The sequence below is a fragment of the Psilocybe cubensis genome, chromosome 4 (genome assembly GCF_017499595.1).
Source record: "Psilocybe cubensis strain MGC-MH-2018 chromosome 4, whole genome shotgun sequence".
NCBI classification, from domain to species: domain Eukaryota; kingdom Fungi; phylum Basidiomycota; class Agaricomycetes; order Agaricales; family Agrocybaceae; genus Psilocybe; species Psilocybe cubensis.
In genome coordinates, this window is record NC_063002.1 from 1,245,036 (window position 1) to 1,269,979 (window position 24,944).

General features: G+C 48.1%; 7 protein-coding genes across 7 annotated transcripts; 4 read left to right on the forward strand and 3 right to left on the reverse strand.

Annotated features, from left to right (window-relative positions):
- Positions 1-988: 988 nt before the first annotated feature.
- On the forward strand, positions 989-4,894 carry JR316_0004513 (Ubiquitin-activating enzyme E1 1; the record flags this gene model as incomplete). Its single annotated transcript, XM_047890277.1, has 17 exons — positions 989-1,068; positions 1,120-1,139; positions 1,189-1,254; positions 1,305-1,387; positions 1,435-1,581; positions 1,631-1,737; positions 1,797-1,887; positions 1,937-2,167; positions 2,218-2,953; positions 3,006-3,074; positions 3,132-3,328; positions 3,379-3,711; positions 3,766-3,958; positions 4,023-4,288; positions 4,346-4,612; positions 4,678-4,806; positions 4,868-4,894. 17 exons carry the CDS (start codon positions 989-991, stop codon positions 4,892-4,894), a joined length of 3,042 nt encoding a protein of 1,013 aa, XP_047750038.1.
- A 1,528-nt stretch (positions 4,895-6,422) lies between these two features.
- Positions 6,423-8,815, reverse strand: JR316_0004514 (uncharacterized protein; the record flags this gene model as incomplete). The annotated part of the gene is made up of 3 exons (XM_047890278.1): positions 6,423-7,392; positions 7,444-7,770; positions 7,827-8,815. The coding sequence occupies 3 exons, from the start codon at positions 8,813-8,815 to the stop codon at positions 6,423-6,425; spliced, it is 2,286 nt and encodes a 761-aa protein (XP_047750039.1).
- A 555-nt stretch (positions 8,816-9,370) lies between these two features.
- On the forward strand, positions 9,371-15,014 carry JR316_0004515 (Striatin-interacting protein 1-like protein; the record flags this gene model as incomplete). The annotated part of the gene is made up of 20 exons (XM_047890279.1): positions 9,371-9,481; positions 9,531-9,664; positions 9,745-9,842; positions 9,894-10,032; positions 10,086-10,243; positions 10,296-10,384; positions 10,435-11,379; positions 11,435-11,570; positions 11,624-11,749; positions 11,800-11,929; positions 11,993-12,254; positions 12,305-12,410; positions 12,461-12,561; positions 12,615-12,651; positions 12,699-13,177; positions 13,234-13,463; positions 13,708-13,908; positions 13,958-14,027; positions 14,273-14,607; positions 14,657-15,014. 20 exons carry the CDS (start codon positions 9,371-9,373, stop codon positions 15,012-15,014), a joined length of 4,245 nt encoding a protein of 1,414 aa, XP_047750040.1.
- Positions 15,015-15,310: 296 nt separating this feature from the next.
- Positions 15,311-16,368, forward strand: JR316_0004516 (electron carrier; the record flags this gene model as incomplete). Its single annotated transcript, XM_047890280.1, has 3 exons — positions 15,311-15,500; positions 15,555-16,256; positions 16,307-16,368. 3 exons carry the CDS (start codon positions 15,311-15,313, stop codon positions 16,366-16,368), a joined length of 954 nt encoding a protein of 317 aa, XP_047750041.1.
- A 3,298-nt stretch (positions 16,369-19,666) lies between these two features.
- Positions 19,667-21,541, reverse strand: JR316_0004517 (uncharacterized protein; the record flags this gene model as incomplete). The annotated part of the gene is made up of 15 exons (XM_047890281.1): positions 19,667-19,718; positions 19,818-19,930; positions 19,998-20,025; positions 20,081-20,147; positions 20,202-20,209; positions 20,456-20,478; positions 20,549-20,656; positions 20,713-20,723; positions 20,777-20,806; positions 20,864-20,895; positions 21,002-21,048; positions 21,143-21,171; positions 21,224-21,237; positions 21,286-21,406; positions 21,478-21,541. 15 exons carry the CDS (start codon positions 21,539-21,541, stop codon positions 19,667-19,669), a joined length of 747 nt encoding a protein of 248 aa, XP_047750042.1.
- Positions 21,542-22,836: 1,295 nt separating this feature from the next.
- On the forward strand, positions 22,837-24,053 carry JR316_0004518 (uncharacterized protein; the record flags this gene model as incomplete). Its single annotated transcript, XM_047890282.1, has 2 exons — positions 22,837-23,156; positions 23,216-24,053. The coding sequence occupies 2 exons, from the start codon at positions 22,837-22,839 to the stop codon at positions 24,051-24,053; spliced, it is 1,158 nt and encodes a 385-aa protein (XP_047750043.1).
- Positions 24,054-24,061: 8 nt separating this feature from the next.
- Positions 24,062-24,820, reverse strand: JR316_0004519 (uncharacterized protein; the record flags this gene model as incomplete). The annotated part of the gene is made up of 4 exons (XM_047890283.1): positions 24,062-24,244; positions 24,296-24,374; positions 24,427-24,549; positions 24,600-24,820. The coding sequence occupies 4 exons, from the start codon at positions 24,818-24,820 to the stop codon at positions 24,062-24,064; spliced, it is 606 nt and encodes a 201-aa protein (XP_047750044.1).
- Between the last annotated feature and the right edge of the window lie 124 nt (positions 24,821-24,944).

Genomic DNA, 24,944 nt, shown 5'->3' on the forward strand with positions numbered 1-24,944 from the left:
AATGCATTCCAGCTTTTACCCAGCGATCTTTTCAAGATGAGTTCCCTGTATACACTAAACGTGATCATGGTCGCCCTTAGACTCACTTTATCTTCCAAATATTTCCGAGATGAGCACAGCTTCAAATGGTATATGATACATACCTCCTACCAAGTCATTCAAATATTACACTGAGGTACTAAATTTCTAACGGCCCTACAGTAACTCCCTTCTCAAATCCAATTTCTCATCATGCGGTGCTTGATCTTGAGCTTGCCAGGTTTAATCTTTTCCTGCAGTTTGCAGAATGGGGCCGACATTTGCAATATCTTCTGGGACATGGCCACAAAGACCATCTCTATCAGGCCTTTTCAAACTGTTGGCCAAAATCTACAAAACTTTCCCAGAAAACATGCCACTCTAAGATATTTGGTAAATTTATGTGCATGTAGTCCTTCGCCTGCCAAATCATCAAATTTTTAGTCCATACAGACCCTTTCAAGACTGGCTGAGTTTATAATAACCTGCAAGTATGATTTTTGAAACTAAGATCATAATTTTACAACCTGACACAAGTTGAGCTTCCGGTTTTATACAATTTTTGGAAAGGCATTGTGAGGTTATGACTCAATGATTCGACATGCGCCACCCCGGACTTCGTAGTAGTCACTACATCCAATGTTGGTTTTATTCAAGTCTTGACGTTTGTGTTTGGCAACCACACTGCTTAATTTATTTTATTTTATTTTTATCTACAGTGCTCATAACTACGAGCGAGGATTGAACCATCCACTAGGAATGTTTCGACTCACCATGGCCGATTGCCGAATCGGATTAATAAAGCGTAATGATCACATGACCCAATTAGATCGCGACTCGTAGTTAGAATGCGGTGACTATGCAGTTGTAATCAGCTCTTCACGAGTCATCCACTCCTCCCTTTTCGAAACCTACCTTCATCTGCCCAAATCCCATTTGTTGAAAACTTATACCGTTAACTCTTTTTACGATGGCCGATTCTGCCAGCCTTGCCAATAAGATGGATATCGACGAGGCCGCGATCGATGAAGGTCTCTATTCTCGCCAACTGTAAGTATCAAACCTCCTGCCTATACAGATCATTCACAAGCCATGCTATAGTTATGTGCTGGGGCATGAAGGTATTTCAAATCAACGTAGTAGAGCCTGCAATCATTAATGATGTTCTAGCTATGAAGAAGATGGCTGCATCCAATGTGCTCATCGTCGGAATGCGAGGTCTTGGTGTCGAAATCGGTGAGCGCCATTCTACATGAATCCCAAACTTAAAACTGAAGATAATGTAGCCAAGAATATTGCACTCGCTGGTGTGAAATCAGTTACTATCTATGACCCAGAGCCTGTCACTGTTCAGGATCTTAGCTCGCAAGTATGTCTGCGCGGTATCTAAATTCTCCAATTCTCATTCTGGTTCAGTTTTTCCTACGAGCCGAAGATGTCGGAAAATCGCGAGCTGCAGCGACTCTACCGCGATTGGCTGAGCTCAACACTTACGTTCCCGTTCGAGATCTCGGCGGAAACCCTGGGGAAGAAATAACGGTCGACCTCGTTAAAGGTTTCCATGTATGTATAATCAAGATGGCTGTACGTCAAATGCTAACAACTTTTATAGGTTGTCGTCCTTTGCGAGGTATCATATCAGAAGCAGTTGGAAATTAATGACTGGACCCATGAACATGGCGTACACTTCGTTGCCGCTGAGACTAGGGGCCTTTTTGGGTACTTCTATTGCTTTTTTTAGTTTTCATTAAGTGTTTTATGCTCACTATACTCTCTAGATCCGCGTTTAACGATTTTGGCTCGAAATTTACCTGTGTAGACACCACCGGCGAACAGCCACTGAGTGGGATGATTGTCTCTGTTGACAAGGTGAATTTATCACTGTCCAACCAATGTCTAGTTTCTAATTCAATCACAGGATACAGAGGGTGTTGTTACTTGCCTTGACGAGACAAGACATGGTTTAGAAGATGGTGACTTTGTCACCTTCTCTGAGGTTCAAGGAATGACGGAACTCAACGGATGTGAGCCCCGAAAGATTACTGTTAAGGGACCGTACACCTTCAGTATTGGCGACACTTCAAGCCTTGGCGATTACAAAACTGGAGGAATCTTTACTCAAGTTAAGATGCCGAAGATTCTGAACTTTGTGAGGAACAGACATCTATATGCTTCATTTATTTGCTAATTCCATTGTAGAAATCTCTCAGAGAGTCCCTCAAGAGCCCAGAATTCTTCATCAGCGATTTCGCCAAATTTGATCGTCCTGCCCTCCTACATGTTGGATTTCAGGCGCTGTCAGACTTTGCTACTCGCCACAACCGACTTCCCAAAGCACGAAATGAAGAGGATGCTAATGCCGTCGTTGCTTTGGCGAAGGAACTGGACCCTGACGTGGACGAAAAAATTCTGAAGGAGCTTGCTTATCAGGCTACTGGTGATTTACCTGCTATGAATGCAGTCCTTGGAGGGTTTGTTGCTCAAGAGGTACTCAAAGCCTGCTCTGCCAAGTTTCACCCAATGTTTCAACATCTGTATTTCGACTCTTTGGAGTCATTGCCGAACGAGTTACCTAAGGAAGCGGATTGCCAGCCTATTGGATCGAGATATGATGGTCAAATAGCAGTCTTTGGCAAAACTTTCCAAGACAAGGTGGCAAATCACCGGCAGTTCCTTGTGGGGTCGGGGGCCATCGGGTGTGAGATGCTCAAGAACTGGAGTTTAATGGGTGTCGCTTCTGGTCCAAACGGCATAATTCATGTCACAGATTTGGATACCATTGAAAAGAGCAATCTTAATCGTCAATTCCTTTTCAGAGCCAAAGATCTCGGTAAATTTAAGGCTGAGGTTGCTGCTATCGCGGTCGCAGATATGAATCCCGATCTGTCAGGCAAGATTCTGGCTAAGCAGGAACCTGTCGGACCCGCAACTGAAAGTCAGTGTTTATACATGTTATCAACTCTATTTTTCTTTTAACTGCGACACAGATATCTATGATGAGGCGTTCTTTGACGGCATTGATGGAGTAACGAACGCATTGGATAATGTGAAAGCTCGTATGTACACAGTCTCCTACACATTGCATGTTCTTTCTATAATACTATACGTTATAGGTTTGTATATGGACCAACGCTGTGTCTTTTATCGCAAGCCGCTACTGGACTCTGGAACTCTCGGCACCAAAGGAAATGTCCAAGTTATCATTCCAAACCTTACGGAATCATATGCTTCGTCGCAAGATCCTCCTGAGAAGGAAACACCTTCCTGTACGATCAAGAACTTCCCCAATGCCATTAACCACACCATTGAGGTCACAATTTAACTTTTATTCCAAATTATGTTGCTCATCCATTCATTTAGTGGAGTCGTACTCAATTTGACAACTTGTTTGTTAAACCTGCTCAAGCCGCCAATGCTTACCTTTCGGAGCCCAATTATCTAGAAAGCACATTGAAGTATTCGGGTCAACAGAAAGAACAAATTGAGCAGATTGTATCTTTCTTGGTCACTAATAAACCTTTGACTTTTGAGGAATGCATTATCTGGGCTCGTTTGCAATTTGAGCGGGATTACAACAACGACATCCAGCAACTTTTGTTCAGTTTGCCCAAGGATGCTACAACCAGCACTGGACAGCCTTTCTGGAGCGGACCCAAGAGAGCACCTGATCCTCTTGTTTTTAACGCCAATGATGTAGGTTCTGCCGCAGTTTTCAACGTCATATATCTAACTTTTGAATACCGAAAGCCTACTCATCTGGACTACATTATTGCTGCAGCCAATCTGCATGCTTTCAACTATGGCCTTCGTGGTGAAACAAATCCGGCCATCTTTCGAAAAGTAGTGGAATCAATCATTGTACCTGAATTCACACCAAAGAGCGGTGTCAAAGTACAAATTTCCGACAATGACCCAGTTCCTCAAAACAACGCCGGAGCAGGTCAGTAAACTCATCATATCATAAAACCATATGTATTTAATTAGTTGAATACCTATTTTAATAGATGTCGATACAGAAGACTTGGCCCGCCAACTTCCTTCTCCTTCTTCTCTTGCAGGATATCGCCTCACTCCTTGCGAATTCGAGAAGGATGACGACACTAATCATCATATTGATTTCATCACGGCTGCTTCCAACCTTCGGGCCATGAACTACAACATCACCCCCGCTGACAAGCATACAACAAAGCAGATCGCTGGAAAAATTATTCCAGCCATTGCCACTACCACATCACTTGTCACAGGATTAGTGTGCTTGGAGCTTTACAAGGTGCGTAACCCTTTTCTCCTTCAAAAAGCATTGCTAAATCTTCAGCGTATTCAATAGATTATTGATGGAAAGAAACGCCTAGAAGACTACAAGAACGGCTTCGTCAACCTGGCCTTACCTTTCTTTGGCTTCTCAGAGCCTATTGCAGCCAAGAAATCCAAGTATAGAGATGTTGAGTGGACACTGTGGGACCGGTTCGAGTTTACAAACGACCCTACATTAAAAGATATTGTGGAATACTTTGAGAGAGAGCACAAGCTTTCGGTTACAATGGTTAGCCAGGGCGTGAGCATGCTTTGGAACTCTTGGATTGGAAAGAAGAAGGTGAACCTCTTTGTTGCGTTTATTTTTTAATGCATGTCCCTGAATATGCATATTTTTTCACATAGAGCGACGAGAGGCTGCCTATGAAGTTCAGCCACCTGGTTGAACATGTCAGCAAGAAGCCCATTCCTCCTCACTCTAAGCACCTTGTTGTTGAGGTCATGGTGACAGATGAGGAAGATGAAGATGTCGAGGTCAGTATCTGGCATATTTTTCCATAATCTTCCTTACAATTGATATACCTTCGTGGCATAGGTCCCATTCATTGTCGTCAAGATCTAAGTATCACGAAGGACTACGCGGCACGGCATGTGTCAACTATATCATACCTGTACTATTCATACACATGTACATACCATGTCAATATTGCCAGAATAGAAGTTGAAGTATCATACCATACCATGAGGACCAAAAAGCATGATGCATTTTTGATATCCAAGATAGTAGACAATGTGAATGTGCAACAACATAAATTGACGTATAGTTTTGCATAGCTACATATCTTTTTCAAAAAAAAAAAATTATCCTGCGGCAAAGTCTGGAATAATGCATGGGGGCGACGAAGTTGATGGAAAAGGGGAAGGGGTGGTGGTTGAGGAGAAGCGGATGAAAAGATAACTAGCGAAGATGTTGAAGAGGGTAAGTGGGAAAGAATATGGCGGGAGTAAGAGGATGTGGGGGTTGAATAAAAGGTATATGACGTGCGAAGAAGAGAAAGAAAGAAATAGAAGAAAAGAAGTAAAAGGAAAAAAGAAGCGCAAAGAATATAGAACAGCGTGTTTTTGTGCTTTTATAATAAGTCGTGTACGATTTCGTGTAACGCCTTGAATCGAATGGAGAGAAGTGTGAATATGAGAATGACAACAATCCAAAATAGGTGAAGACATCGTGATAAAAAAAAGGCCAGGTAGGCCTAAAAAAAGAAATCATGAGAACATGCCGATTTAACCATACGATGGAAAAGAACGATGGGAGCGGATGTGTGTAGCGATGGCGATTATTAGTGGGATAGGTAAGAGATGATAAATACCAACGAGAACTGGACGGTGATACGGAGGCAGGAGGAAAAAGGCAAGACACGGGTGTAAGGGTTGTGGCGTGATTTGGGAGTAAGGGGGGCGGCGCTTCAAGGAAAACGAGTCTGGGATGAGCAAAGAACAGGAAAAAATAAGGAGTAGAAAAGACTATTCGACGATGTGTGCGTCCCGAAAAAAATATATACCAGGGATGGCTCGAAAAGGAAGAACGGTTCGAAATATGAAAAAAAGAAAGTCCAATGGAAAGGGCGGTGCGGGTAAATGTGGTCGAACCGGGACGGCACGGTAACGACTGTGTGATGCGGAATGTGCGAGGTGTGTTCCGGAGAGATTTGATGCCATGTGAGAGGAGGTCCTTCGTGACCCAGACAGAAATGATGTCTTCGAAATAGATGGGGCCAAAAAAATGTTATCAGGACAAGGGAAGCATGAACAAAGCAGCAGATAAGAGGGCCCGTTAATCACCAAAGGAAAAGCGAGAAACAATGGAAATAGTACACGGCGCGTGACGAAGAAACTTCAGACAGAGAGAAACTGAAACGAAACTAATCCCGCGATCTACATGGAAAGCGTAGGCGGGTTTGGTGGTCGAGCGTAGTGTAGTGTCGATGATTGTTAACGAGAAACCGAGAAATGATAATGAGAATGTTGGACGAGAGACGATAAGAATCTAGAGAGAGAGAGAGAATGAAAAAAATCAGGGCCGCGCAGGTGATGATAGCGACTCTTGAAGCATGAGGTCAAGAGGCTTAGAATTGAATGGGGTCCCTTTTTCACCAGGCGGGTTGCATGCCCACAGTGGGTATGTGTACATAGGCAGGGCCATGATAGGGGTAGTGGCCAGCAGCAGAGTCTCTCCATCTAGGCTCGCTTTCATGAATAGGAGCGTGATCCCCACAGAAGCGCGATTGAGAGAACGAGCGCATATGGTTATGCGACAATAAAGTATCTTGATCATAGGACAGCGAATGAGAGCGTGAGTGGGGAATCTGCGAGAAACCATGGTTGAACGGGTTGTAACCGCCTATGTACATATTAGGCACGTCATATGCAAGGCTCGCTGCAGGTTGCTTCACGGGCAGATATCCGAAGTTCCAGGTCTGGTTGTATGGTACATCGCGCGGCCGGCATATGGGGTACGTGGTAGAGGAAGCTAGCGGGGGCGCTTGAACTGCGACGTAATGTCCATTGGAACGATTCCTGTCCCGGAGGATAGGCTCATCCCCCGACGGGCTCCATTTTGCTGGGGGTGGCAACGCTTTGACAGACATCTCCGACTTGTTCCACCTATCGGCAACCTGTCCACTGTGGGCTTGCGCATTTTGCGACGCTAATTTGCTGGCACGACGTTTTGGCAGATATTCCTCGCGAAGGGGACCATCTTCGTCAAGGTCTATTTCGAGATCCATCGCCAAGGCTGCTTGTTCCTTCTCCTCTCTCTCTCGAAGCCTCTCTTCAATGCCAAGGAAAACGGGCTGGGGCACGTTGCAAGCGGACTTGACGTTAGTTGGCACATTGATGATCCCTTCGATCGACTTGCGAATGATCGAGTGAGGGTTCGAAGATGGCCGTGAGATTGGCTGTGGGTAGGAAGGAGAGGACAGCGACAAGTGGTAAGAAAGAATGTGAGACAACCATTGCGACCACTGTGCGTTGGAGATGGACAGATCGTAGCTGAAGATGTCGAGGGCAAGGGCCTCAAGACAATTCAACGTCTGCACAGAGATGTTTGAGATCGAATGCCTATTTTACATGGATCAATTTTGTCATTACACTTTAGGAAAAAAAACCTACCAAGTCTTGTTGCTAAATGTGTGGTCGTCAAGCCATTTGTTAGCCAACATACATCCAAGGACTACAACGCGGAAAACGGGGTTTGCGTCTGCTGTACGATGTTCCAAAGATCCGATCCCATCCCCCAATAGAGCGGCTCTAAATGCCTTCTCCTTGACAAACTCTTCGCCAAGAGGGGCAGCGGCAAAGTAAACAGGAAGGCGAACGATGTACCAAACCGCCAAAAACACGGCAGAAGGTTGCAAGAGAGTAGAAAGCAGTAAGGAATGGATAGACGGAGCCAAGTAATCCGGCATTGAAACGGTAGCATATGCGGCAGCGTTCATTCTGTTGAATGCATTGGTAAATATGACGACGTAAGAATAGCAGAGAAACAGGCTTACGCAGGTCGGGAGAAGGCTTCCGGCAAGCTAAATCCAGTGGTACATACCTTCCAAACATAGACAGCTACCCATTCGGACAGTGGTTGCGAGAGCTTTTTGTAGCCTACAGATGTGGTTGGAGGGACAGTGTCAGCAACAGGATCCTGTTGCTTCGGCTCGTCGGCTATGGTAGGATAAACTGGGGCCACTTGGTAAGTCTCAAACGCTGGTCGGTAGTAGTCGTGGGTGATGCTGCGTTCCGCATACTGATTGTCCAGAGGGGCAGGCTGCGCTTGAGCGACAGCACGATCGACGAACTCGCCGAAAGGCGTGACAGGTTCCAGAGGACTTGATCCCGTTTCCGGGCCACTGGCCGAACCTGGGGACTGATCATGGAAGATGGGAGAGAAAGCACCGGCCTGGCAGGATCGATTGTAACTTGCCGAATCCGTCAGATACTGGATAGGAGAAGGATTGGAGGTGAAACCGCGGGGGTCATCCTCTACCATGGCATCTACCGCATCCCGACTGGCGAGAAGGGTGTCATCCCATTGTAGTTGATGGGCGGAGGGGTAAGCAGAGTTCACTGCCTCAACGTCCATATCGAACCGGGCGTGGCCTAGATCGAAATGTCGGGGGGCCCGGGTGGCCTCCTGACGATACTCGAACGGATTACTATTCATGGGCGGGATACACGCTTCAGCGTGTGACCCTTTAATGACTGGCGCGTTCGCCGCGGCAGTCAACCCTAGGTAAAAATCCTGCGTCTCTGAGTGTTGGGGAGGCAGACCGACCTCGTCGGAGCTGAGGCGCTGCTTGCTCGTCCTCCAGGAAGGCAGCGAGACGAGCCACTCTTCGCAAGCGCTCAAGGAGGAAAACGGAGCCGCTGGGGGAGCAGGCAGGGGGCCTGTGACGCACTGGGTGGAAATCGAGTGGCCGGGAGCACGCTGAGAAGATTTGTCGACGATATGAGCCTGGGGCTTTGTCTGACGAGGTACGGAGACTGGCATCTGCTGCGAGAGTATAGACTGCGCTTTCCGAGTCACCACCACACAAGATGTGAGAATGACGGGGAAAACCGAGTCTACGAGGTGCTCCTTGCGATAGAGGAGCAGGTAAAGGAGCGCGGGGGGTGTAGATAGTCGTAAGAACTGTCGTAAAGAGGCTGAAGGGCGGGAGGGCTAGCGGTGTTGGCAGACGCACAGCGAAGGCGTGCCTTTTGAATGGTCCGAAAGAAAGAAAAAAAGCAGTATTGAAAGAGGATTGCCGAGCCCGCTGCAAATACTTTTCTTCAAGCCTGGAACTGGAACTCTAGTCGGACGCCCGTCTTGCCTGTAGTCTGAGGAGGGGAACCTGGCAACAAGAATCGACGACTGGGAGGAGGTCGATCCGCCTGGTGCTTGCAAGATGGGCGAAAAATAAACAAGAGGGGCACTCCTTATATACCCATTACGTAACACTTTCCCACTGGATTATCAGCAGGCCCATATGGCACATGAGTCAATAACTCCCGATCACTGGCGCCGTGACTGAACGCGCCTGTCTTTACACTTACCACACTTGAAATGAATATTTCCTTGCAGGACGCTAATGGAAACATGAACCAGCCGTCTTCTGCAGATTCAATCACCCTCGGCCAGCTCAAGGCCATGGTAGGCACCGCTCAGAAACCAAAAGTACGCTCGCCTACTCCACCGCGAGCTGTCTGTTGATCTCCGTCCCTAGCAATCTTTATTCGACTTCAAGTATGACGACGAGGACACCGTCATGAACGAGATCGAGGAGTTCTACTCTTACATAGAGATGCTGCAGGTCGCCGAGAACATGAAATCATGGGAGGGCTCCTTCCCTGACGGCACGTCATTGTCTTGCACGCGGCCCAGCTGCTTGCACTAATGCACCTAACTATAGGCGACTGGACCAAGGCCCCTTTGTCCAGAAGACGCGCACATGTCGAGTATCTCCTTGAGAGCTTGGAGCATCGCGACACCGAGATCCGTTTCACCAATGCCCGTCGATTGTTCTATGTCCTCCAAGGTAGGTCCTTTTCATGCTATCATGCACCCGCCATTAATTTTGCACTCAAAGGGACTTTTGGCGAGACCGTATCCCCGGAGCACCAATTGCATTGGATATTTGAAAACTGCAAGGTAGTCCGTGCCGCCAACGGCGTTAGCAGCATCGTAGAAGCGCTTAAAATTGCAGGCCGCAAACACGATCTACTATGGTGTGTTTGGGGTTCGACGCTATTTCTAGCGTAAAGCTAATCTATCGTGACAGCAATATCACCGATGCACAGGCGGCACACCTGCATGTGTCGCTACAAGACCGCGCTGACCTTACGGAAGACGTGTTGACCGAAGTCTCCGTATACTTGGGAATGCTCTATCATCTGATTGAGGTATTCAAAGGCCACGATGACTTTGCGGATGAGTTAAGTAAGCAAATCGAGTCAAATCTATTCGAACCTTGATTGATGGGGACATGTAGTGAGCTTGGATCCACCACTTCCGGTATACCTTTTCAATGTCGTCTCCAATCTACGAGACAAAACACCCAAAGGATACCCTATCAAAAAAGTATTATTAGCTCTATTTTACAGAACCAAAAGCTCATTTCATATTATTAGCTTCTTTTAGTTTTGTGGAAAACACTTTTGACATGCTGGGGTGGTGTACGCGATCATGCTCGCGTCAAAAAGCTAGCGCGTGAATTAGCAGGTTTGCCACCTATCACAGAAAACAGTAAGATCATTCCAAAACCTAGTGCCGTCCACACGCTGACAGCAAATGCAGCTGCCAAAATCAAATCCTCTCCAATCGACATTGAATTATTCCACTCCGAGACCTCGGTCAAATATCCCACATTTCAGCCTCCCGCCGTACCGCAGTCTTCCATCATCGATGCGCCGATCGCGAAACAGGTCAATGTATCCCAACTAACAAGCAAACTTGCAAAAGCATACACCCCTATCCCCGTGCGGCATCACTATCACCACCACGACGAGAACGATGTGTCGCACGGCGGACATCCGCAGGGCATGCCGCCGCAGTTCCACCCCCACCACCCGGGGCAGCAGCAGGGCCCTAATAATGGGTATCGCCACGTCCCGCAGCCCGCGACTCCCGCACCATCGCCGCCGCCCTCACCGAAGCCTAAGAAGCAGCAATACCAGACGGACCAGACGCGTCCCTTCCTGTTCCCGTTCTCGCGCGCGCAGGCGGGGAAGGAGGTACGGCTTGTCCCATTTGCCATCGACGAGGCGGATAGACTGTATAATCGGCATATGTATGTCAGCTTGTCGCTTGCGCAGATGTGGAGGACGAGGGAGGATTGTATGACGGTGGAGAGTGGACTGGATCGGATGCCTGGCGCTGATGCAGAGTTTAAGAGTTCGACTTTTAACCCGGATGAGTCAGAGACGGCTGAGCCTCTACCTGACCTCGCGCTTTTGGATCAAAAAATCCAAGAGGCGATTGAAGCTATGGAAAACGCGCAATCGAGCGCGGACAAACGAAAAGCGAGAGAAAGAAAAGAGGATCTTATGAGACTTAAGCGCGTTGAACAGATATATGTACGACTTGATGACTTTTTTTCTATCAAAATTTTGCGATGAACATTTTTTTTAGAGTGCTATCCTTCCTGTGCTCTCGGGATGGGTTCTCATTTTGCTCAAGTTGCTTTTGGCGACAGTGTCTGCTAGCTCCAATATGCAGAACCCTCAATCATCGACATCATCCGTCTTCCCTCCTACAGGAATGTCGCGTAAGGAAATTTGATGCAAACTATAATTTTATCTGTCTTATTCTTTTTGATAGCGCAAGAACAACCTCCCACTACTTTGCCGACCCTCGACGATATTGATGTCACCCGTCATCGCGAAATTACATCGAAAGCCGTTTCAGCCATATTGTTGCTGGTTCTCAAATGGTTCAAAGTTTCTCGTAAGCCACAAGTTTGATTGGGTGGTCTCATTTAACTGATTTTTACGTAGACGTAATGAAGTTCCACCATCTAGGACAACACCTTCTCGATACAAACTGCCTGCTATTAATCCTGAAGATGTTTGGCTTGCAGGAGGTGACCAACTCCGTGGTGTCCAAGGCCGATTCTCCTGAAAACAAGTAGAGCCTGCTTGCACTCGCACTTTAATGCGCGAAAACTGATGTTTCCGTTTAATTTCCTAGCTTTTTCCGATACTGCTTGACGAACCTGTCCAAGAACCCGCAGCCGATCCGGCCCGAAGACGACATGTACCGCGCACCGAAGCAGAACATCCGCAAGACGACGATACTGCCAAGCGGGGAGCAGCGGGAAGAGGAGATTGAGCTTATCACAGAGTATTCATGGCGCAACTTTTTCTCGACGATTAATTTTGCAAAGATTATGCAGAAGCTGTCCAAGGGCAGGTCACACAGGATCTGGATGCTGGTGCAATACAAGAGCTCTGTACGTCATCATCGGTTAGAGTGGTCACTCCTTGGTTGATGCATGTGCAGGCCGTGCTCAAACGCGTTTTGAGAGTGAACCATCCATTGCTGCAACTTCATGTACTCAAATTGATCAAGAGTCAAGTGCCGTTCTGTGGCAGAAAATGGAGGCAATGTATGGAAATATATTCGGAGTGTCATTGTGTGCGCTGACTGTATGCATAGCTAACATGAAGGTCATTACCTCGATATATCTCAACTGCCGACCTGATCTGAGAGACGAGTGGCTTGCGGGAGTGGAACCCGATGATGCTGGAGATGCGCAGGTGAATAGAATGGATTACGTTTGTTGCCCTCTGATTTGACAGGATGACGATAGGCACAAGAGCAAGCGCTTCGACATTTGGTCAAGTTTTGTGAGTACCCATACAAGAGTAGTTGGCTCTGATAATGATTGTTGCAGATAACACGAAGCGATATGGACCGGCAGCGATGGCGGGACAACAGAGCCCGATCCACCGACGGACAGGAAGCATGTCGCAGATGGAGGGCCTGCACGCGGACCCTGCACTGTCGAGCCTGATCCGTCCGCTGGGGACGCCGAATGTGGTGGACTCGGACGTATTCCCGCCTGTGCGGTCGCGTGCGCCAGACCAGTCGCTGTTCCTGCCATTCATCCCCGAAGACATTGCGTTTGAGGAAGAGTACGAAGAGTACCTTTCTGACCTCGGGTGGTCGGAGGAGCAGACGGCTGCGTCGATGGAGAGTGGGAGCGGAGGTACATCTGCATGGCACCGACTGCCAAACTTTGTGACAGAGTTTGGGGATGGGATCAGCGACAGCGAGAGTGTGGTGTCGATTGGGGACCTGGGAGACGAAAGCCGCCTGGATCCGACCAGAGAGGACCGGGAGACGGTCGACGAGAATGTGAACAACTGGGAGGTAATAATTATTTTAGCGACTGAATTTTATTGGGGGATGCTGATTGGGTGATGCAGCACATGAGCCCGAAGACGATGGCTGCGCTGCCCAAGTCGCCCGCAGGAGGACGGCGGTCGAGCTCTGGGACTGGGCTGCGACCTGTGCTGCCGTTTGCGCTGGACGAGGGCGATGGGAGTGCGGTGGAGGAGGAGGAGGAAGAAAGCGAAGGGGGCCACCTGGGACGAGAGCGGCCGTCGGGCGAGTTTCCAGCAGGGGCGAGTGTGGACGAGGTGGAATACGCATACGGGTGAGTGAAGAGTAAGTATATGTAAGCAGTGCTGACTGGGATACAGGGTCTAAGTAGGAAGATTGTTTGGTTTTAGTGTACTTACTGTTTGTGTATATGGACGACATGGTCCGTGCGTAATAGCGAGAGATTCCCACGTGTATGACATAAGCAGATTCCTGGGTTGTTGTTTGGGATGCTTGAACCACCATCTTCTGAATCCCGCCGCCAAACAGCGCCAACGTGAATCCAACACCGCCCGCAGAATACAAACAAGTCAAGCCATGGCTCAGCCGCCTCAGCCGCAGATGCAGTCCATCATGCAGGATCCCGCCCAGCAGGACATGGCTGCCAACTACTATCCCCAGGAGAGCGATCTCACTGGTGGTCTCCCTATCAACCTCGACTCTCTCAGGGACGGGCCCCCTGGCAGCAAACCCTTTTATCCCTATTCTACCCTCATTCGGTATGTTTACTCAACTATATCTCTTATTCTTTTACTCACAACCTACCAGCTATGCCATCAAAGGCTCTCCCAATCAAAAGCTGCTCCTAGAAGACATTTACTATGCCATCGAGTCTCGGGTAAGTCGTACTGCTTCTCTTGAGAGATAAGCCCATTGAAAGTGTCCCAGTTTCCCTACTTTCGTACTGCTCCTAATGGCTGGAAGGTAAGTTGTTCGCTCAAGTGGGTGTTTGTTTGTCCCATCGCGTCATAGAACGCGTCTCACGCGGGACGCGCTGTTGTTGTTTGACTGGCCCTGTTTGTTGTTGCCAGTTTATTTCTCCTGCTTTTCGATTCACCAAACACAACGCTCATTCTTTTTCAGAACTCGGTCCGCCACAATCTCTCCCTCAATCCATGCTTTGAAAAGGTTCCCCGTCCTCTTACTGACCGCGGCAAGGGCTCCTACTGGACCGTAAACGAGAATGTAGACCCCCGCACAGGCGTACATCGCATTCGCAAGAAAAAGACAAAGGGCTCAAAGGGCCGTGCCTCGGAGGAGCCCGATACAGACTACCATCCCCCAGAGGGAAGCTACGACGACCCCCATGGCCAGTTTGTAGCTTCCCCGCCCATGCAATCAGACGATTCAGGCACAAGTCGTCAGCAGCAGCAGCAACAGCAGCAACAACAACAGCCAATACCTTATGCCGGTTATCCGTGAGTCACCTGCTCACCATTTCCCAACATGAAATTGACTATTCACCAGTCCTATGGCCTTTGACCCCAACTTTCCCATGATCCCCGGCATGCGGTACCCTCCAATCCCAGGCGTCATGCCCCCAGTCCTCGACGAAGGTCTAGAGCTCGACGAGCACGGCAATGTCAACTGGCGGCTAGCCTGGCTCAAAGAGATCGGCCATCTCCAACAGCTAACGGCAGAGCAGGAAAAGGCGGGCGTCGATCCAGAGTGGTATCGCATGATGCTCTTCAGGGTCCGCGGCGCACTCATGCCTCCCCCCATGAATCCGGAGATGATGCATGCCATCGCTGCCGCCCCACACATGCAGCCGCCACAGACAAATCCCTCAGATATGCAGCAAGGACAGCAGCAAGGACAGCAATAAAGGACAGCAGTATATTCACGATGTTTCATGTATTCCACCACGCCTTTGTAATGCCTTTTACTGTGTTTTTTTACTCTTTCGTTCTTCCTTTGTACCTGTAGCAACCCTCACTTCATCGTACCTAATCTTTATATCCGAGCACATTTCTGTAGAGCTCGTTGAATCATTGTAGCGGCCGAAAAGTTGGAAAAATTTGTATTGCTTGCGGCCGAGTGGCTGTGCCTGTCTTTATCAGCTAGTGCTGATGTCATACAAGTGCTGATCAAGATTCAAAGAATTTGTTGTTCAGTACCACCATGTCTCCAACGGCCGTATATGCGCATCCCCAGACAGTGTCCGTCGCTGCCTCACACAGCAGCAAGGGCCCTGCCCTCGTCATCGGCTCGTTGTCCACTGCTCAGGATGGCAGATATCAGGCTCTTGTCTCGGAGCTAGAGCCCACACGGAGGGTCGACAAGCAGCTCTTGGACAGACTGGTCGATCAAGGTACGTGTCTATCGCCCGTCGCTCTGCGCTGGTTGCTGAACAAAAGCACACCAGCGACCACTCTGGAGCCGGCGTCGTATGCGTCGGTCCACGTCAGTCTGTCGCCGTCGGACTACGAGTCGCTGCAACCCAAGCTCTCGCCGCTTCTCGCACAGCTCCTGTCCGGTCTCACGCCCCTAGGCACCCTCCACCTCCTCAACCTCTCCTCCGTGTTCCAGACTCTCCCTTCAGAGCTCACCCTCGCAGGGTTCAACATCCTCTCCTCGCTCCCAGACACCGGCACCCTCGTCGCACAGAAACCGGCCCAGAGCGGCGGATCGCTGTCTCTGAAGAACCGGCCCGCCTCTGCTGTCCCTCTCATGAAGCTCAATCGAAAGGTCGATCCCGCGAAGAAGCAGGCTCTGTGGGCCATCACATCGTCCCCGTCCACGCCCCTCGTTGATGCCGAGGCGCTGCTCACACCAGCGGACAAGGCCCGCCCCGTACCTGTGTGTGAACCCGTGAATGCCGCCGCCCCGCGCCGGAAGAAGGCGTGCAAAGGGTGCACCTGCGGCCTGGCGGAGCTCGAGGAAGAGGAGCGCAAAAATAGCAAGGTCGTCATTCTCGATGGCTCCCAGGACGGTGTCGCCAGAGAGGTCGATCAGAGTGAAAAGGAGCGCCTGATCAAGGCGGCCAATGCTGCCCCAAAGGCCACAAGCAGTTGCGGCAGCTGCTTTTTGGGAGACGCCTTCCGCTGCGCGAGCTGTCCATACCTGGGTATGTCCACGGTTTATTTGTGGTTTCTTGCCATACTTATCCCACTCCAGGTCTGCCCGCGTTCAAGCCAGGGGAAAAAGTCGAGATCGACTTTGGCATGGACGATCTGTAATATCACAATCACATCTTACTGTATTCCACTAACTCGGCTATGAGCGTTATCTAGAGTATGTAGTGCTTTCTTGTATAGCTTCCACCCTTTTCTTTTTGCTATTCACACTCCCTCACCTTCCTCTTTGGAAAGTTTTCGGACTCATGTGGAGCCATCAGCATCCCTAGGCGGCGACTTCCATTGTAGACTATCTCCTCCAATATCATACGACGGCACAAGTTTCGTGTCCGCTTGTTGGGTTCGCTCGTCTTCCGCCAGTTTGTGGCTTGGCGACCGCAGTCGATGGGTGTTCCATGTTGTTGCCATTTCCCAGTTATGAGAACACGATGTCGGATGTCGTTAGCGCTGGGTTTCGACTGTATGACAGCGCCTGTTCCAGACCCTGGAATTGGGTATCTCCAAGCACTACTTCGTCGTCTGCGTACGCTGCCCTGCGAAGATTGAGTATCATCGACGAAGCCTAACGCACACGTTGAGGTTAACAAGACTTGTGAACTTTATAGACACGTACGGCTATAACATAAACAGCAATGTTCCATCTGTTGGTCGGGTCAGTGACTGCGCAAAAGAGATTGGTATGAAGCACTTACGGAATGTAAATACTCTGCAGTGGCCCTGAAGTCAGAAAAGAGGAAAGTGCCCCGGATATTAGAACCACTAGATAGGGCGTTTCAATACACAATCAAGCAGCAATATTTAGTTACGCACAGACGATCCTTGGTACAATTATCAGCATTCTGCTATCAACGTAATAAAACTGGGACTTACATTAAAAAGTAGATGGTTCCGTCGCGCACAAACGCTTGCATGAGTGGTGAAATCTTGATCCGTGTCCCTGCCGATCTAGCGACGTCCACAGATTGCCAGAACTTGTACAACATCATAATAAAATAAATGCCTGGGTCTTACTTTAGCCGTGGAAAGAGACCGCTAATGATGTTAAAGCTTACCAGCTATCGTGATGGCAGTGACCCTACAAAAAGTAATTTAGAATTGCAGCTGGTATCAAAACGGCATAGAGGTAATCACCAGCTCGCCAGTGTGCTGTGAAGGGATGGACGCGTGAGGCACCCTTGGATGGGCAGTCCCATAGGTGCGATGAAAGCAGTCTCTACGGCAGACTTGCCGACGACAATCAGCACATAAATCTGAATCTAAAACGAAGTCAGAACGCTGGTTCTTGAAATAAAAGGCATCACCTCACAGTCAAGTGGGCTGGAGATAGCATGAGGATCAGGTGTTTAGTCCAGTGTAAAATATGACTGAAACCGCTCACCGCAGTTCAAAAAGACGAGGAACCAAAGAACTGAGCCAATTCTATCAGAATTACAATCTTAGATCTGAGAAATAAGACCCACCTTTTCTATTCCGATTATACAGTGCATGCAACCTAATGGCCATGATCAAGTCGATGCAAATACCAAAAATTAGACTACCGCCACTAGTAGCAGTTAATTCAGTGCTCTAAATTGGACGACAGTTGACACCGCTCACATCGTCACTGCAAACCAGTTCATAATTTGGCATCTTTAAAAAGGTATGAGAACTCGGAAAGCCTGTTCTCTGAGCAATAGCATCTAACCTCTGCATGTCCTTCAATTTCAGAGACTATTTGACACCAAAGGCGACATACCAACAGATTTTTCTGAACAGTTGCACTAACTGCATTGCAAAATTAGAAGCCGTAATTGTAAACGTTTCATTCACACTTGCCTGCGGCTTGTACACTCCATGCGGTCCAGTTTCAGTCTCAGGAATATGGCGATAGGAAATTGTATAACTCACGTAATTACAAACAGACTCCAGTATCTTACAAAAATATACAGTATCTTCGGGAGTGACCATCTCGTCCTGTAAGTCATCAGTCGTGAGATTCTTGTAACAACGGTCATGCCACCAACCTCCATATGTGAACACTCTGTCAGATAAGAATAGTGTCAAAAAGGCGACAACCTGCAAAATCCTCAGGACGAACCTCTGCTGGTAATGACCGCAGCATATCAAACCAAAGCAGAGCAGCTGCTGAACCTGTAGAGAATGATAAGCCCAAGCCGCCTCGTGCTGTGGCATCGGACGACCCACCCCAAGAGTACGCAACCACCCTGCTCTCCCAAACAACTGCGAAAAGAGCGCTCAACTCCCCAGCCTCCATGACCAAGTCTCCAATCGCCAAAAGAATTCTGTGAAGGGGCAAACGTTACATGTAAATGGAGCGGTGTAAAAGAGTCAAAGGGGGTCGTTGGAGAGCCATCAAGACTGATATATGGGCAGGGTACGGTCGCGGTTCACGGAGATTTCCTAGCGATCTCTTATCCGCATCCGAAGGTCTAATGTCAGGTAGATGAGCCCTGAGTCCTGAATCCGGGCTTCAACATTGCGCTAAGCCCATTGAAATGGTCGGAAGCGACGGTTGGCTCCATGGTTGCTTGTAGATGGGGTTTAAAGCCTCCGAGATTCTTTATGCAGAAGTCGTACTAGCAAAGTAGGAACCGAAGGATGAGTATCTTCAACAACCCTCGATAATAAAAGCCCAATGAGTTAAGGAAGCGCTGGAGCTAAAAATATAACAGGCGACAAGTGAATAATGTCGACGCCATAGTTGCTCGGAGAACCCAGAGTCCGAAAGCATGTCAACTTGAGATGTCTGTTTGATCCAAACTTGATCTGTTGACCCATTGGCCTTCTCGGAATGGCATAAAATCAAATTTACGCACGGGAGCATGCGCCCTAGTTTTGACAGTTCAGATAACTACATGTCTGCGCTGTCTGCGCCTCGAATGTTCTGCGGTGCGTTGAGTCAAGTGTGGATTGTGGAATCAACAGTGGCTGTGGATAACTCTGACTATCATACAGCCGAGTTGAGTGAAGGACGGCGTGGGTTCCTTAGTGCGCATGGAAATTGGTACATAGACAGCGTTTTGAGAACGATTAACTGGCAGAGGTAGCCGTTCGCACGCACGACAACACTGGAAGAGCGGCAAAATGCGCTACGACGTCTCGGAAGCGAAAATGGTCTAATTTTAGCTACTTTGGTGGCCAAGTAATGGCCAAGCACTGCAGAGTCCTGATTCCGTCCCCAAAAGAGTGTTACTATTACTATTTATCTATATACTTTAATGCTACTTCCTTGAAACAAAGCTATGTCAATTAAAAAGGACTATGCTCCGACCATTGTCCAATTCTTCCAACCTCCTATTAGTTACCGAGCCGTGTTAGCAACAATGCTGTACGATAGTAGACAGGCGGTGAATCCAAACAGTAGAAGATAAACACGCGAGCCTTATGAGTTTTATCCAACTCAAGTCTCCTTTCTACGGCAAAGATATGCCGTGAAAGCATCCATCATTACCCTATGTGCAAATAAGGTGTTTCAAGATTATCACTTCAAGATGAAGATCTAAATATGCTTTCAATTCAACAAAAACAATCTTTAAAAAAGTCGTACTCACGTTGAAGTCACAAGTTCCTGAGTCTGATAATAAGCAATGGCAGTTTCCAGCATACCCAATAAACTTCTTTCGGTAGAAGCCGCTCGTCTTAGGTCGATAATGAGACCCGTTGCCTATAGATAGTGCGGGGAAGCACAGTGATAAGCACATCCAGATGCATCATAAATAATACAAACTTACTGCCAAAACATAAACGACGATGTTCCAACTGAATGAGAGTATGGATGAGTCACGGTTCAATCAAAGACGTTTACAGATCTTACGGTAAGTACAAGAGCGTCAGAGGCCCACTTGCGAGGTTGCTATTTAGAATCCCACCGACGAGCATGACTGAAATATGCGAGTAAATTATTTGCTTCAGATAACGGAACAAAAGGTACTCACTCACAACCCTTGAAAACATGAGTTAGGGTCCTCAAAGTCAACAATCTGCATTACCAAAAATGAACTTACAACAGAAAATATATAGTTCCATCGCGCACAAAGGCCTTCATAAGTGGTGGTATGCGTATAATGACTCCCGCTCTTCTAGCATGCACAATCAACAGGAAAAATTTCGCCACCATCATTGTAAAGTAGATCACTGATTGCGTCATTGACCTTCAAATCGTGAAACACCAGATAGTAATTTCACTGACCAGACACCACCACGGCAGCTATCCTGGAATCAAGATCATTAATTCTATTGAAGGGAAGTACGAGCAGGAATGACAGTACCAGCCTATAATTACTTTGTGAGCGGGGTTGGAAGGACATCCAGGAAGAGGTATTCCTGGGGGTGCTAGAAAGGTAGTTTGAGCGCTAGATATCCCAATGACGACAAGGACATATATCTGGATCTATAAAAATGGCGGCTTCATAAACAGCGCATCTGTTTTTCTGGTCAAATACTCACGGCCAAATGGACTAAAAGATATATTAGAGTCAAATACAACTTTGAGCATCATCAACGGTCTCACAAGTGTTCAAAAAAACCAAAAAGATCAAGACTTGCAGAATGGGTCAATTTAAAGCTTGTGGCATGGGGACAATGTTGGATGACCCACCTCGTTTATCGCGGTTATACAGAGCATACAACCTTATCGACAAGATAACGTCAACAAGCAAGCTAAATATCAGCCCTCCACCCCTTCCAAGAGAAGACAATCAGGGAGAGTGTCCAGCGGAGAGAGATAAAGACTCACATGGTAACAAGGAACCACGCGAAAAGTTGACATCTAAAATGCTGCGTCTAGAATGAGTATGTCATGACAAATAATAAGTAAACACCTCTGTGAATGATTATGAGAGAGGTTACAGCAGACTGTTAAGAAAAAAAGGCAAACCTTGACACTCTGCTGAACAGTCGATGCCACTACAAGGTGAATTAGCGCGCATATATCTGAATTTAGAATCGGTTCATGTACCTGTGGCATTGATTCTGCAACGAAAATTAACCAAGCTCCCATTTGAAATGCTCAGCACTTACACAACTGTAAACAGACCAGAATATCGTATCAAGAGGTACAACATCTTGGGTATTGACCAGGCTGAGCTGTGTTCAAGGCTTTCGATTTCGGAATAACATTTCACAGATAAAGTAGACAAACCTCCAGAGATAAGCCACCTTGGAGTTCCATCAGATGCTTTGGGGTTGTGGAGGATGGAATAAAAAACGCACCTCTTTCGGCAAAGTTAAAAGCGTGTTGTACCACAATATCGTGGTCGCAGACCCTAAAATCCATTGATAACGAGAAAGCGTTAAACAGAAAAGCATCTTGAATAGCCTAGGGAATGGACTTACACCACGCATACGACACGAGCCTGCTCTGCCATATCAGTGTGACAAACTCTTCAGGACTGAGATTTTCCATGCTGTGCCAACTGGACTGTTCGAGACAGCTTGGATGGTCGAGTCGACCGTCCTGAAAACAGAACGCATTATAACGAAAACCCTCAACACCAAAAATACGTAAAAATGTACCACTGACCTTTTCGAGTTTCGATTCCCTTCGGCGCACAAGAGAATGTAACGCTGTCGGACGGAGGAGGAAGTTCAAGTTCAATACAGAGGTTTCGCATGGTCATCCATCAGAATCCAGAACCCAGGTGATTCTGTTTTGTGGCGCGCGCAGATTCCATCTCGGATGAATGACACGAGAGTGCCTTGGCAACTCTGGAGTACAGGCACTATGTGATTGCTGGGAGTTTTTGCCTTCGGTACCGCGTTCCAGTGGTGGATTGGCGGTTGTTTACCGGATTCTAGACGCATTGTATTAGAGTGCGCGGGATAACATTACATTAACGATAGGTCAATACCATGCTATAGACAGCGGCATTCTATGGAGCCCAGGTGACATCAAGGCAACCCACTGATAACGCTTGACGCAATTCACAAACTCCGAGATGCAATGGTGGCCTGAGTGATGGGAGTATTATTGCTAGATGGTATAACATGGGTGGTTGAGGTAGAAAGTTTCTCCAGAGGTAGTAACGTAGCCTAGGTGTTATGATTTGATTAAACTGAATACACCAAAAAACGAGCGGATGGACTTGGGAAAGGAGCGACGAGCGCTAATGGATCAATGGCAGCTGCCCAATGGGAGAATTCGCTGTCCGGGTGCAGAAGGATGACATAATCAGCAAAAGGTTGCAAAAATAGCAAAACTTTGCCAAGAACAATTTGACTATCGCTCGACACAACTTGCAAGAGTTGCAAGGATTCAATATTCATCTATTTTACATCTAAATACACATATCACAGAAAATGTCAACGACAACGACAACGACGCATCCTCTACCTCCAAAACCCAGTACATCCTACGCCCAAAACGAAATACAACCCGAAGCGTCCACTTCATCTTCAAACTCACTTTCAACGTCCTCGACTTCGCCCCCGCTCTGCGCGATGTGCACCACCCAACCATCCAAATACACCTGCCCCGGCTGCTCCATGCGCACCTGCTCGCTTCCTTGCTCCTCCGCACACAAAACGCGCACAAATTGCACTGGCCAACGCAACAAAGCGGCCTACGTCCCAATGAACGAATATACCTGGGGCAAGATGATGGACGACTACGTATATTTGGAAGAGATGAGCCGGCGCGTGGGGAACTGGGGAAAGGAGATTGTGAGAGGTGGGTATATGGCCGCGGGTGCCGGTAGAGGAGAAGCTAGAGGCCGGGGTCGCGGAGGTGCGAGAGGACGCGGAAGAGGTGGAGCAGGATGTGGTGGTCATGGTCATGGTCGAACAAAACGAGACATTCTCAAGATGCAACTAGACCAGCGAGATATCGACATGGAACTTCTCTCTCAAGGCATGGAAAAACGAAAAGCCAATCAATCAACATGGGATACCAAGTACGCTTTTCTTATTCGTTAGTTATCATGTCGTGGACGACCAAAATCCTATTTTCCAGGAACCAAACAGCTCTACTAACAATAGAATTTAAATTCCACAAACCAATGGATCCATTTTCTCCATCGCCCCAAGAGCCTTTACCTCCATTCACCATCCTAACGCACCGGAACAACATCTCTTCCCCCCTTCTGACACTACTCCGCTCTCATCTCCCAGAGCGCGGAACGACCAAGAAAGAAACGGCCACCCCAATTTGGGCCCGGCGCCTAATATTTCCAGACCCCGATGATCCAGAAGCTTTCACCAATCCCCAATGCGTTATGGTTGCACAAGTCGACCCGCTTACACTACGCCGTGCGAACCTTGATTCGAAGTCAAAAAAGGTGTTCCATTCTCTGGACCCGACGAAACCCCTCCTGGAATCCCTAAAGAATACCCAGTTTGTTGAATATCCGACGATCGAGATATGGGAAGAGTTTTCTGGGACGATTATAGATACACAGGGGATTTTGAAGCAGGATGAGGAGGAGAGGCCGGTGAAAAGGCGAAAAATGTCTCGCAAAGCTGGGAAGATGGCTATAGCGGGGCTTTTGGGAGAATACGGAAGCGAAGATGAAGACGAACTGGCTAAGGAGGAGCCTAAGAGTGTACTAGCAGCATTGGGGGATTATGTTGACAGCGAGGAGGGAGAGGAGGACAACATGGATGAAGCTAAGCTAGTGGAAGGTGATGCGCTAGAGGATGTAGACCTAGATGAACTAAGTGACGACTTGGAAGGCGAGGTGCAAGTGGACCCTGCTGTCCTTCTAGAGCTAATGCGAGCAGCGCGAGGTGGGGAGTGGGTACCAGAAGGAGATGATGCGGTAGACTGGGGAGATATAGTGGACGAGAGCTAAAAGTGGGATCATACATCCTGTCGACGGAGGTCCAACAAACCTTTCATCAACAATTGTACTTGCAGGACAGCTTCGATCGCTTTGTTCAAGGGAGTTTCTTGTGTATTGCGAATAGGTTCGGCTGTCTTGACCTCGACTTCCCAAAGGGTGTCTGCGTGAGCTCGCACTGGTAATTCTGTGGCGGGATCAAGCTAGGGAGAAGATTGAGAGAAGAGTAAATTGACTTTGTGTATACAACATACCTGTTCCTGCTGAGCCATAGTGATGAGTAGAGTACCGCGTCGAAAAGCATATCCTCGTCTGTAAAACTGAGATCGGCGGCTAATGTAAAGAAATTAACCTCGGATCGGAGAGCAGGGTGATTGGAACTGACACATAGCCCAATGCTGCAGCGAAACTCAACGCGTCTCCGACGACCTGACAAGTTGCCCAGGGCCTGACTGTTGCCTCTGGGTGGACGCGGACAGATTCTGGCTTGAGATATGAAAAGAGGACCCTAGGGCGAAGATCAGCGATGGTGTGAATCGCGAGCGATAAATGGGGTACCAGGGAGCATTTGGATCTGATATCTCTTTCTTTGCACGCAAGAGAATAGGTTCTGTGCCAGCGTCTCTCTGTGCGGCGGCATCGAGAGGCTCAAAGACGACTTCTCTGCTCTGAAAAGGCTGAGATGATTCGCTGTGGAGGGTTATGCGATTGAGAATTGGCTTGAGATCTGGGGCGTAGAACTCTCCGAAGAGAGCGACCTCGTAAAAGTGAGATGACATGAGTATATGACAGACGTAGCAACTGATATGCACAGACACCGGGAACCAGCGAGGTGGATGTCAAGATTGATGTGACCAAGGCTGACTGCCGACTTTGCGATGTTTCTTCCTTCCCTGCACTGCT